This window comes from Periplaneta americana, chromosome 14 (assembly GCF_040183065.1).
Source record: "Periplaneta americana isolate PAMFEO1 chromosome 14, P.americana_PAMFEO1_priV1, whole genome shotgun sequence".
NCBI classification, from domain to species: Eukaryota; Metazoa; Arthropoda; class Insecta; order Blattodea; family Blattidae; genus Periplaneta; species Periplaneta americana.
In genome coordinates this window covers 82037251-82050084 of record NC_091130.1, presented here as the reverse complement: position 1 = coordinate 82050084, position 12834 = coordinate 82037251, and the positions used below count along the sequence as shown (strand labels likewise).

The window sequence follows — 12834 nt, the reverse complement described above, 5'->3', positions numbered from 1 at the left end:
AATCGCCTGCATTTCTGTCAAAGAATCAGCTAGTACTTTATTACTTCCTCACCAGCTTGGTTTTGGCGTTGCTAAAGGATGCGAATCTATTATCCACACAGTGCGAACTTTTGTAGACATAAATAAAAACAATAATCATGTTCTATTAAAGCTTGGTTTTAGAAACGCCTTTAACTGTATACAACGCGATTCTATGCTCGAAATCGTTCAAAATTGTGCCCCCCAATTATATGCTTTTGTATGGCAAGCCTATCGGGAACCTTCTAACTTGTATTGTATTGATATAATCTCCTCTCAAACAGGCGTTCAACAAGGCGATCTTCTCGGTCCCCTTCTTTTCAGTCTTACTCTTCAATCCGTAGTATCTAAATTAAACAGTCCTTTGAATCTCTTCTATTTGGATGATGGCATTTTAGGTGGTCCTCCGGATATTGTCTTATCTGACCTTTCAACACTTATTAATTCTTGTCAACCTATTGGTCTTGAGTTAAACCCGAATAAATGCGAGTTACATGTTTGCTCCTCACAGGATGATACTGTATTTACAACTTTTAATACTCTCACTCCTGGAATTCTACTTTCATCCCCTTCCACTTTGACACTCCTTGGTTCCCCAATATTACTGCCAGCTGTGGAAGTTGTTATGCGTGATAAATTAGATACTATGGAACATTTATTTATTGGCCTACAATCTCTTTACACTCATACATCATATTTCCTTTTAAAAAATTGCTTTCATATACCTCGCCTAACATACTTCCTTCGCACTACCCCTTTCTGGTTATTTACCTCTCCTCTTCTAGAGGCGGATTGTATTTTGCGGGATTGTTTGGAATCTATTCTTAATATCCAACTTGACAATCATTCTTAGTCTTTCGCTACTTTGCCTATTTCATTTGGTGGTCTTGGCATTCGCAATGTTAGCGATATTTGTGTGCCTGCGTTTTTAGCCTCGGCTCATGGAGCTCTGAATTTCGTCAAATCTACTCTCTCTAGTCACAGTGATGAAATCAGAATCCTTCATATGTCTGAGGCTTTTGAACAATGGTCCTCCGTTACTCACATTGTGGATCTTTCAAACAGTCCAGAGTCTAAAAAATGCTGGGATCTTGGTCTTGCTTCGAAAATTTTGACAGCCTTTTTGCGTCTTCCTCCTCAGATTTTGACAGAGCCCGTTTTCTTGCTTTACGAGAAAAAGAATCAGGATGCTGGCTTCAAGCCTTACCCTCTTCCAACATAGGCACCTTAATGGATAATACGTCCTTTAAGATTGCTATTGCCTTATGGCTTGGTGTTAAAATTTGTTTTCCACACAAATGTTTGCGGTGCAGATGTCGATTCTTCTGGCCTCCATGGATTAAGTTGCCTAAAAAATTCTGGACGATTTTCCAGACACGTCATGTTTAACGACATCATTAAAAGGGCCCTAATTTCCGCTGGTTTTCCTACCATTCTAGAACTCATTGGCATAAATCGTTCCGATGGAAAACGTCCAGGTGGCTTAACTTTAACACCATGGTCCAAAGGCAAATCACTTTTATGGGATGCCACTTGTTATAACACCTTCGCTTCTTCTTATTTGCCCAAAACTTCCAAACTCGCTGGGTCAGCCGCTGCATCTGCTGTTACAATTAAACGCAATAAGTATCTCGATCTTCTGGATAGATATAATTCTTTCGTTTTCGCCGTAGAATCTATGGGCCCACGGTGTTCCGAGGCAAAGTTGTTGACTTCTGATATCGGCAAGTATTTATTAGCACTTAACGGTGACTCTCACTCTACGGCTTTCCTCCGCCAAAGAATTAGTATTGCCATTCAACGAGGGAACGCTATAAGTGTTATGGGGACTTTTCCAGAATCTAAATCGTTGGAAGAAATATTTTATTTCGTGTAGAGCTGTAGAGACTATTTCGCATCCTTTAGTTTTGTTCCTAATTTCTAGTTTGTCCATATAATATAATATAATATAATATAATATAATATAATATAATATAATATAATATAATATAATATAATATAATATAATATAATATAATATAATATAATATAATATAATATAATATAATATAATATAATATAATATAATATAATATAATATAATATAATATAATATAATATAATATAATATAATATAATATAATATAATATAATATAATATAATATAATATAATATAATATAATATAATATAATATAATATAATATAATATAATATAATATATCTCATTCCGAATTTTGCACACCTCTGCTCCCTCTTACTTATTTCTCCGATTTCACAATCTTTCTCGCTATCATAACTTATATACTCGGCCACAATATAACACGCTAGAAATACCACTCCACACAAACTCTTTATTCTTCATCTTTCACTGTTGCTACTTCTCGTCACTGGAATTCGCTGCCGCCTGAAGTCAAGGGCTGTCGAACTTTAATTTCTTTTAAATGTAAATTAGAAAAATATCTTATGATGAGTTGCCTGACCTAACACGTTGTAAATTTTTAATGCAATGTATTCTATTGTGTATATATTTTATATTTTGTTTCTTATTTTTATTGTGTAATCATGTTAATCGTGTTTATTTATCACTTAACACCAATATTTATCCCACTGTGTTGTTTTTATTATTTTTTATTATTAGTCAATTTTTTATTGTGTGCATTTTATTAAAATTGTCGGTTTCTGGTTGAATTATGTGAATCCTACTTACTTGTAATCTAATAATAATAATAATAATAATAATAATAATAATAATAATAATAATAATAATAATAATAATAGTAATAATAGTAATAATAATAATAATAATAATAAATATTCAAATGTGTTTATCTTTATTTTTACTGTGTATATTTTTTTATTGAATTGTCGGCTTCTGTTTTTGTGTGACTCGCATTTGATTCTAACAACAGTAATATGTACTCCAATATGTTTATTTTTATATTATGAGGTAAATTTTTATGTAACTACCTCTTTTGATCTCATTATGTAGGCCTACCTAAATCGTATCAGTATATAATTACTTAATTCCAATCCAGTTGTATGTTCAACTATGTAAGCAAGTTTTAATCCTGGTTGAGTGTAATAAAAGGCCTTACGGCCTTAACTCTGCCAGGTTAAATAAAGCCATTATTATTATTATTATTATTATTATATAATATAATATAATATAATATAATAAAATATAATATTTATTTAATTTCTTTCTGTAACCACTACAGGTTTCCATCGACAAAGAGTACCATGATACAATAGAGTAAATGCCTTGAGGCTCAGTGATACATTGTTGTTAGAGTGAAAAATAACAGTTTGAATTATAATGAAACACATGGTATTAAACGAAGTAACGTCAAGGAGATGCGAATTAGTTATGGTTCCATATGTAAGATGCCTGAAAATAGCTATTGAGCCTTTGAGTGCTGCAATTGTTAGATATCTTAAAATAATTTTATGCAGGCCAAAAGATTTACAGAAGTCGACTAGGAACCGGGGTATGGTCCCACGGGCTCCGATGGAGTCCAGATGGTATTTGTCCTTATAAAAACTGATGGAAGGTTCACATATATTCCTTTTTTCCTCGTGTACTTCTTCTGGCTGGTGTTCGTGCGATATAATATAATATAATATAATATAATATAATATAATATAATATAATATAATATAATATAATATAATATAATATAATATAATATAATATAAAATAAATATTTACTGCAATACGAAAGATGCCCCAAAGAAAAAATCTCGTTATGGTACGTTATACAAATATTATGATAAACATTAGGCCTAACACAAATTAAACAATGTTTCTTTGCTGATGACCAGATCATGATACAAAATAACAAATGCCGATTAAAAGAAACAGTATTCTATTTAATTGAAAAAAATATGTAGGGAATCAAATATGAAAATAATATTACAAAAATCTGAAACAATGACTTTGGTGGCAACCAACCAGTGAGAATAACAATAGCAGTTTAAAACCAGGTTACGCAACAAATATAAAAGTTTCAATATCTGGCACGTCAAATTTCCTACTATCAAAACCAAGACATAAATGATGAATTAAATAAATCTCAATCAATATGTGGAACTATACAGAGGACCTTAAGAAAAAAAACAAGGATCAACATTTTAATAAAATTTTATGAAGTGTTGGTTGCTGCGGTTTTAGTTCAGAGATCATAAATGTGGAAAAAGAAGTAGAAAGACATCAGCAAGATCCAGGCAGCTAAGATGAACTGTTATTACATTAGTAAAAGGATTCTAAACTACATTACATAAAAATGAAGAAGCAAGAAGTGAATGTACGCTCCATAGTAATCAAGTAAAAGACAATAAAGAGAAGTGGAAAGTACAAATGAATTGGGGATTGCAGAAAATGTCATGAAAACTAAATTTTTCAGTAGGCACAAAAACCGGTATTACTGGTGATAGACCACATCATTGGTTATAGTACTGGTTTCTTCAGACAGAAGCCTAATAGATGTGTCGTTTTATGTCAAATTTATTGGTATCTAATAAATTGTTAATGAAATAAATCAATATATATTAGCTTGACTTGTGCTGTTTCTGCAAGAAATCAAAATTGTACTATAATAATTTCAGTTCAGCTAAAGTTTATTTGTCAAATTAGGGATATAATATATGCATAGGCCTATTGTGTACTTAATACATAAGTTTAGCATATAAATGAACTTCTTTTTCCACAATAGACCACTGAAGAATATTATTATAAAATTATTGGTATTCGTGTGGTATGTAACGTATTAGTTTACGTATATCTTTGAATTGACACGATTTTGTCTGGATATGCCAATAAAGGTAAATATGGCATTCTCCTTTGTACTTACAAGCATTCTCATGGGAGCAGATACAAAAATTAATCTTTTCCTTCCATCATTTTAATAATGTCAAAAGTAGTGCTTACACAAATTTTGGCCATTCGAGCGCAATTACGAAGGACGTAAAAAAATAAGTTTCCCTGGGGTCGTTTACAGAAAGAGAACAAAATTCCATTGAATGTTTTATTGGAACAGATACAGCAATTGTTGTGTTATTTTTCAACGTATTCACCACCAGAATTGAGAGATTTGACATTCAGTGGGATCAATTTTTGTTCCTTGTGTCGTAGATGTCTGCCGTCTGGAATCGGAACCAGTGTGTCGGCACATGTCTTTGACTTGAGTTGTTTCTGCGCGCTTCCAGGATTTCACAGGTCTCCAAATGTGAGATGGCTATACTGACATACGTGTTATCTGCAGGGAATGATAGCCCTATATCAATAGTCCATGAAACTCGAATAAACTCATTTTGCCACAAATAGTGACATGTGCTGTTTCAGCAATCCCTGATTCAAATGTATATGTACTAAGAATGAATATAGGAACGTTACCGAAAGAAATTCTAACTTATAAGTTATAACTATAGTCGTGCCGCTCTTATTTACGGCAGCCAATCACGTTGCAGGTCGGCCAAATTTAAACATGTGTCTTGTCATTCGCAGCTGATGACGTTATGCACTTCCTAAAGCTCTCGAGCGAATATTAGCGATAGATGACAAACATAAGATAAAACGATATTTGGTAACGCAAAATGGAATCGTTTTAACCCTGAAATCGAAATAAGACGCCGATAACATCACGCTTACGTAAGCTGGAATAATCTATTGGAATACCGTGTTTCAAAGCGTTGCGTGTTTCCTAAATGAATGGCTTTGTTAACGTGGAAAATAACAAGGCTGCAAGCAAACCGAGAAATATGCATATTATGGGCAGGCCTGTGATTGTCAGCAGCTGTTGACAGGGTTACCCTGGCGACCAGGAAACAAACAGCAAGTCGCTACTACAATTAACTACGACCTTTGCAAGAATACTGATTTCGTGTACGGCAACTCGACGACTCCAATTTGACAATGGAAAAATTGGTTCAGGCACTAGCTTAGACATGCCATATACATTTTTGCTGATAAATTGCGTGAATGGCTCGTTCAATGTAACTGTTCCAATTTAATCGTGTTGTTTTCTCACTTCGGTGTAGTCTTTTGATATGTTACTCAATATAGTATTAGGGTCTAATCTTCACGGAAATCTTCAGAAATATCATTAAGACTCCATTTCTCTCTTATAAATCTATTGAAAGTACGTTCTCTTATGCATGGAACCGATATATTTTCATGGAATATTAAATGTTCGTTCTTTTTCAAATGTTTACAGTTGGTGACGTTCAAAATTCAGTAAAATATTAAATAGAACTTCTGCGGACTACATACTAATATATTCGCATTGGTGAGTTTGTGGAACTGTTCGCATGATTGACATGAGCGCCTCACACGAGCGACTTCTAAAGTACGAAAAATCAAGGGCTTAGTCTGCAACTAACGTGACTACAAAAATTGATATTCTTGGGCTTTTTACACCAATCGATTGCAAATTCACTCTTCTACTGGGTCACAAAAAATCGTAACTCAGTTACAAAGAGTCTTGTATATAATACAATTCGTAAGTACAAAACATGATATACTGTAGTTCATGGCCAATAAGCTTACTGTCTGTTAAGAATTTTGTTGCGAATAAAACATCGATTGTAGTTACGTTAGTTTCACATTAAAACCTCGAAATGTTGATTCACATTTCCTAGAAGTTTATCAAGTAATTCAATAATAACTTACAGTAATTAGATAATATTGTTTTCGTAATCGGTTATTTAATGATGACATGACTATGGGTTTTCAAGTGATCTATGGCATTGTCCTCTTTACATTTTGAAATGCGTAACTCACTGCAAATGTATGGGTTTACAGCGTTCAAGTGATGGACACACATGGTTAATTTTCACAATCACTATCAATATTTCGAGAGGCACACTCCAAAGGGCGTCACATGTTAACAACGGTTACAATTTAACTAATTCCAACACAACTTAATTTCAACTCGTCAACAAAGAGAGCTAATTAGGCTCTTCTTCAAGCAGCATATTGCAACCACGCGTGCTTTTTCGTAACTGTCGTGTGTCGATACACTTCTCCCAACCCGGACAGGAACTACCTCTTCCCACTGGCTAAACCAGGGGTCGGCAACATTTTTGTAAGAGTGGGCCACAATTGTAAGAAGTGAAGGAGACTTGGGCCGGACATGATTTACAGTTAAATGAATTTAATTATGTTTGGTTTAACGACGCTTGCAACTGCCGAGGTTATATCAGCATCGTCACACTTAAATGTCATCAACCTGGGCCGTGATCGAACATGCAACCTTGGGCCCAGAAGAGCAGCACTATACCGTCTGCGCCACCCAGGCCGACTACAGTTAAATGAATGATAAATATCATTCAAATAGTATATATACAAAATTACCCTCTTCATTTATAAATTATTTATTACATATTAGAGTCGCCGTCGGTAGCGTAATTGGTATAGCGCTGGCCTATGCTCGAGGTTGCAGGTTCGATCTCGGCCGTGGTCGATGGCATTTAAGTGTGCTTAAATGCGACAGGCTCATGCCAGTAGATTTACTGGGGTGTAAAAGAACTCCTGCGGGACAAAATTCCGGCATGCTAATATAACCTCTGCAGTTGCGAGCGTCGTTAAATAAAATATAATTTAATTTAATTTAATGACATACTAGAAATTGAAGCAACAAAATAAATTATGTAAATTAGTTTTGTAACTTTGGTAGACTCATAAATTCAAAGTCTCAAAATAATACGTGCCTCAATTACACAAATGAAAATCTTACATTACAATTTTCACCCTATCTTTAATAAGAAAATTGTGGCTGAATTTTAGATGCAAGAAAATTGATGTATTTCGAAGCTGGTGAATGAAATACGTAAACAGTGTGCAAATGATCATCAGTTATTCTTGAGCGAAAATTTTGATTTCTCATTTCATCCTTGAAAACGTCTACTCACATATGTAAATGCTTCCGAAAAACCGTCAACATTTTAGCTGAAAGTTTTTTTACGTTAAGAAACCGTGTAACTGAGAGACGTTTGTAAAATTACACCCTGGTATTTGAATGAAATACTTCTTTCATTTCGTCATTAGTCTGCTTGTCATTGAGTTCAAGTTGGTATATGAGATATAGTCTCTATTTCAATGACGAAAGGGTTCTGAAATAAGCGAATATTCTTGGAATATGTATCAAAATCCTGAAATTGTGGATTAAATTCCTTCTGCCATAATAACATTTAACAAAATCTTTTGTGCGGAACTGTGGTACTTCCTTGCTTGGGCATGCGAGTTCATTATAAGTTATGAGGCGTTCCGTAAGAGAAGGGCGAGCCCGCCAAGGATCGAATTTTGTGTTTTTTACTCCTCCGAATATTTAAGACATATCTGCAACATAAGCCTGGTAGACATTGGCGGGCTCTTCCTTACTACAACGAAATTATCATTGTTTGTAAGGCTGGAGAAACTGCGTAGTCTGTGACAGGTTCATAATATTCATATTACTCCGTACGAGAAAGGCGAATACGCCACTCTGCCTGAAGGCGCGCGCCATTCATTGTCTCAGCGTTGTTGTAACCACACAGAGAGTACAACAGTAGTGAAGAATTACGTTTATTTATGGACATTGTAATAGCTTATTATGAGGGGGATCCAGGAAATAATGACCGTTTTGTTGTAATAATTAAAAGAAATATATTTATTTGAAAAAAAAAAAAAAAAAAAACAAAGTCTGTTACATAACTGAAGCTTCCTTTACTTCTCTACATAATCACCACCTACATTTAAACATTTGTCGTATCTGTTCACTAGCTTTAGAATTCCCGTGTTATACTCCTCTGCCGCCAGTTCATTAAGCCAGGTGTTCACTGTCTTCTTCAACTCTTCATCACTTCCAAAACGCGTACCACCCAGAAAGTCATTCAGCTTAGTGAAAAGGTGAAAATCGCTAGGAGCAAGGTCTGGACTATAGGGCGGATGATCAAAGATTTCCCAACCGAATTGATCCAGCAATTCTCGAGTTGAAGCAGCAGTGTGCGGGCAGGCCTTGTCGTGAAGAAGCACAACTCCTCTCGAAAGCATTCCTCGCTTCTTGTTTTGGATGGCTCGTCGTAGTTTTCGTAAAGTCTCACAATAACGATTTGCATTGATCGTAGTGCCTTTTGGCATGAAATCCAGCAAAAGAACACCTTTGCGATCCCAAAAGACAGTAGCCATGACTTTTTGTGTTGAGAGAGTCTGTTTGAATTTTCTCGGTTTCTTGGGTGATGAGGGATGATGCCACTGACGTGATTGGCGCTTGGTCTCTGGAGTGTTGTGAGACACCCAGGTCTCATCACCAGTCACAATTTGATCAAGAAAGGCGTCTCCATCTGTGTGGTATCGCATCAAGAATGTCAATGCTGAGGCCATTCTCTGAGTTTTGTGTTGGTCACTCAGTTGCCGTGGAACCCATCGTGCACAGATTTTGTGGTAGCCAAGATGTTGTAACACAATTTCACCAAGCAAAGAACGAGAAATGTCAGGAAAGGCAATATGCAATTCGTCGAGTGATGTGTGCCTATCTTGCAAGATTCTGTCGTTCACTTTAGTTTTCAGGTCTTCTGTGATGAGTGATGGGCGTCCGGGTCGAGTTTCATCGAGGACATTTGTTCGCCCATTGTTGAACATTTCGCACCATTTTCTCGATTTCTTTCATTCATTATAGTATCACCATACACTTCTTTCAATTGCCGGTAAATTTCTGCAGGTTTCAAATGTCGGGCATTCAAAAATCGAACCACACTCCTCACCTCACAGTCGGCGGGATTATCAATCACGTCGTTCATTTTGAAGTAACACAAAATGCACAATGGCGACTTGTTGCAACCAGTACTCACAACATTATGAGAACATATGTTAAGGAAGTCAGTTGACCTTCAAACAAGGAAGGGGAGTCAGCTGCGCGGCGGGTATGCGCGAACGGTCGTTATTTCCTGGATCCCCCTCGTATGAGTAATAGTGACAGTGATAATCAACCAGGCATATCTGTATTGTAGGAAACGTCAGAGGCATTTCGAAAAATCGATAAACGTACAAGCAAAGATTAAAAGGAACAAAGGTGAATTGTACATTAGTACGAAATCATCTCGACATGTACAAGCTCGCGGTATAGGCTCGCCATGCACTTTTGGATGCTTCAATGCATTAGGCATGGAGAAAATACAACCTGTATTTCGTAATTTCTGGGAGTTGGGTAATTATGACCTCCAGAACGCCTATATTTCTAAGCTCGTAACCAGTGCTGATGTGAACAGATGTCTCATTAAGGCCAGGCCGACCTCTCTCAGCTGGTTTTGTCAAATAGGTACTATGTTACGCCAATAAAGCTCACTTATGATATCTGAAAGCTCTCCTTATCTATGTGCCACAGAACGTTTCTGGATGACGTGAACAGCAAACAAAACGTGCAACTAGCAGTAACCGACTCAGAGGAACATCTTCATGAAGATGGTGTAATGGATTATTAGCACCTCTGTTCCCAGAACAAGTGAGACCACTTTTGATAGCAAGGGTAATGACATGACAGGCATTTACTTATTTTTGTTTATTAATAATTTCAGACACTTTGTAAATGTCACATCACAGTGCGATTAAGTGTTTTATTTATTATTATTATATTGTTATTATTATTTTATTATTAATTTATTTTTATTATATTATTATTATTATTATTATTATTATTATTATTATTATTATTATTATTGTTATTAATGTCTGTCACTATTGAGTTCATTCTACGCCCTTTGCTTTTTCTAATATACTGTTTTCAAATTATTCCCATAATATTGATGAATTCATAATATCATCTATGATCACTATTAAGCTGGAATATTAAATTGGACATTTAATTGCAATTTTCAATAATGGTATTCGTTGTTCAGTATACAAAGTAATTATCATTATTTACAGACGTGTCCTTGGCAGCTTCGCCCTTATCTCGTTTACAGGTAAAATACTTTGTACATCGATTATCTCCGAAGGTACAATTGGCGAGTACGCCCTTCTCTTACGGAACGCCTCATATAATGCAAGAGGGACATAGAGAAGGAGTTACTTGTAGAGTTAATTTTAATAGAGTATATAAGAGAGGGAGTGTGCCTCTCATACTAATGAATCGTAGTAGAAGCTGTTAGGCTTTCCAAGATAATAATTTATTTCGAGATTGAAAGAAAATGTAGTTAATTTTTCTTTAAATTTATTATTTTATTCATACACATTTTGCCTTTCGCCACTGGGCCGGACAGAAGTACATTGTGGGCTGTAGGTTGCCGAACCCTAGGCTAAACCATCAGTGAAGAGTAGATACATGAAGTATTAAAATATGACAGAGGGACACAACTCATAATACACGTTGTTCAAGTGTAAAGTTACTGCTGGCTTAGTAGGCATTTAAAATTGAAGGGTTCAGAACCATAGTGGGTCAAGCGCCATTTACTAAAATTGTAGAAAACAAGGGTTAAAATGAAGTTATTACCATAAGTCAATGGAAACATATAGCAAGTAATAAAAAGTATACACATTAAAAGTAAATGCTATGTCAATATTGATTAAACTATGGTAGTCACTTAATTTTAATCCTTGCTTTCTCCGCTTTTAATAAATGGCGCTTGGCCCACTATGGCTCTGAACCCTTCAATTTCTTTCGCGATGAATACAAAGATTAGGCCTGATTAACTTGGTAAGCAGCATTCAACAGTATTTTCACGTCGTGAACTGTTATTGAAATATCGCATACAATTTTGGGCTTAATGATCATAAAACCTGCATACACACGATTTAGTAGTAGTAGGTTTATTTTGCCTGTCAGAGTTAAGGCCATGAGGCCTTCTCTTCCTCTCAACCAGGTTTCAATAATATACATGAAATACAAAATTAGATTACAAAGATTATAAAACAACACAAAAGGAAATGCCTTAGAAATTACATAAAATATAGTAGAAAATATAGTAGATTTACGGGATAGCTAGGATAGAGTTTCGACTAATCTGTACTCGAACGCGGTCTTAACTTAAGTGTGAATAAATTCTGAAAAGCATATTTACATATTCGTGCATTCATATCTCCAATAGTAACATAGAGAAATTGCAAGAACTTCAAGAGAACTAGAAAGTTGAGGTGGTACTCACCGGCAACGGCTTGTTGTTGAGATCCAGTAGTGTGTCCGACACCATGAGATGTCCATCTTGAACCACTTTCTGCAGCACCAAACCGTATACTCCCAAGATCTTGTTGCTGAAGTAGCGGTTGTAGGCCAAGAGCTGTATTTGCAGAGCTTCATGACTTTCTATCGGGCGTGCCACTGGCCAATCAAATCTCTGAAATTAAGACAGAATCTCAACGAACAAATATTTTATGTCATCCTAAGCATTATAAATAGGTCGTTACTATATCCAATATCGTTCGTAATCGGCTTATTATGGCACGCGTGCCAATAATAGCAATGAAGTATTCGCTATGACGTAATACCGGAACGCTTGGGTCGGGATGCATGCAACACGTCTATCTTGCTTACCGCTTCTACGCGCCACGTAACAAGAAATGAAATGCAGGACACAAGGTAACGTACCTATAATTTATTTCCAGTCTTTAACAATTTTGTATCACTTTTCTAATATCACATAAAACAGTTCTGTGGTTCAAACAAAACTATATTAACAAAATAAAGAAACATTTGTAACATAAAATTTGATACCTAAGATGTAACTAGAGTTTGTAATACCTACATCATCATGCATTTCTCTTTATTCAATGCCAATGCCAGGAACAACTAATCGATACTAACATATTATGAAGACTTTGTCAGCTATGGATGATTTATAATTTATTTCATACAATTTATAATGCTAC

The 12834-nt window shown here is 35.3% G+C and overlaps 1 protein-coding gene across 1 annotated transcript in view; it reads right to left on the bottom strand.

Annotated features, from left to right (window-relative positions):
• Positions 1-12834, bottom strand: part of LOC138713513 (otoferlin-like) — a 1213561-nt gene that overhangs the window by 602656 nt on the left and 598071 nt on the right. Inside the window, exon 3 of the mRNA XM_069845682.1 lies at positions 12114-12302. Coding sequence (XP_069701783.1) covers positions 12114-12302 — 189 coding nt within the window. The remainder of the gene's footprint in view (positions 1-12113; positions 12303-12834) is intronic.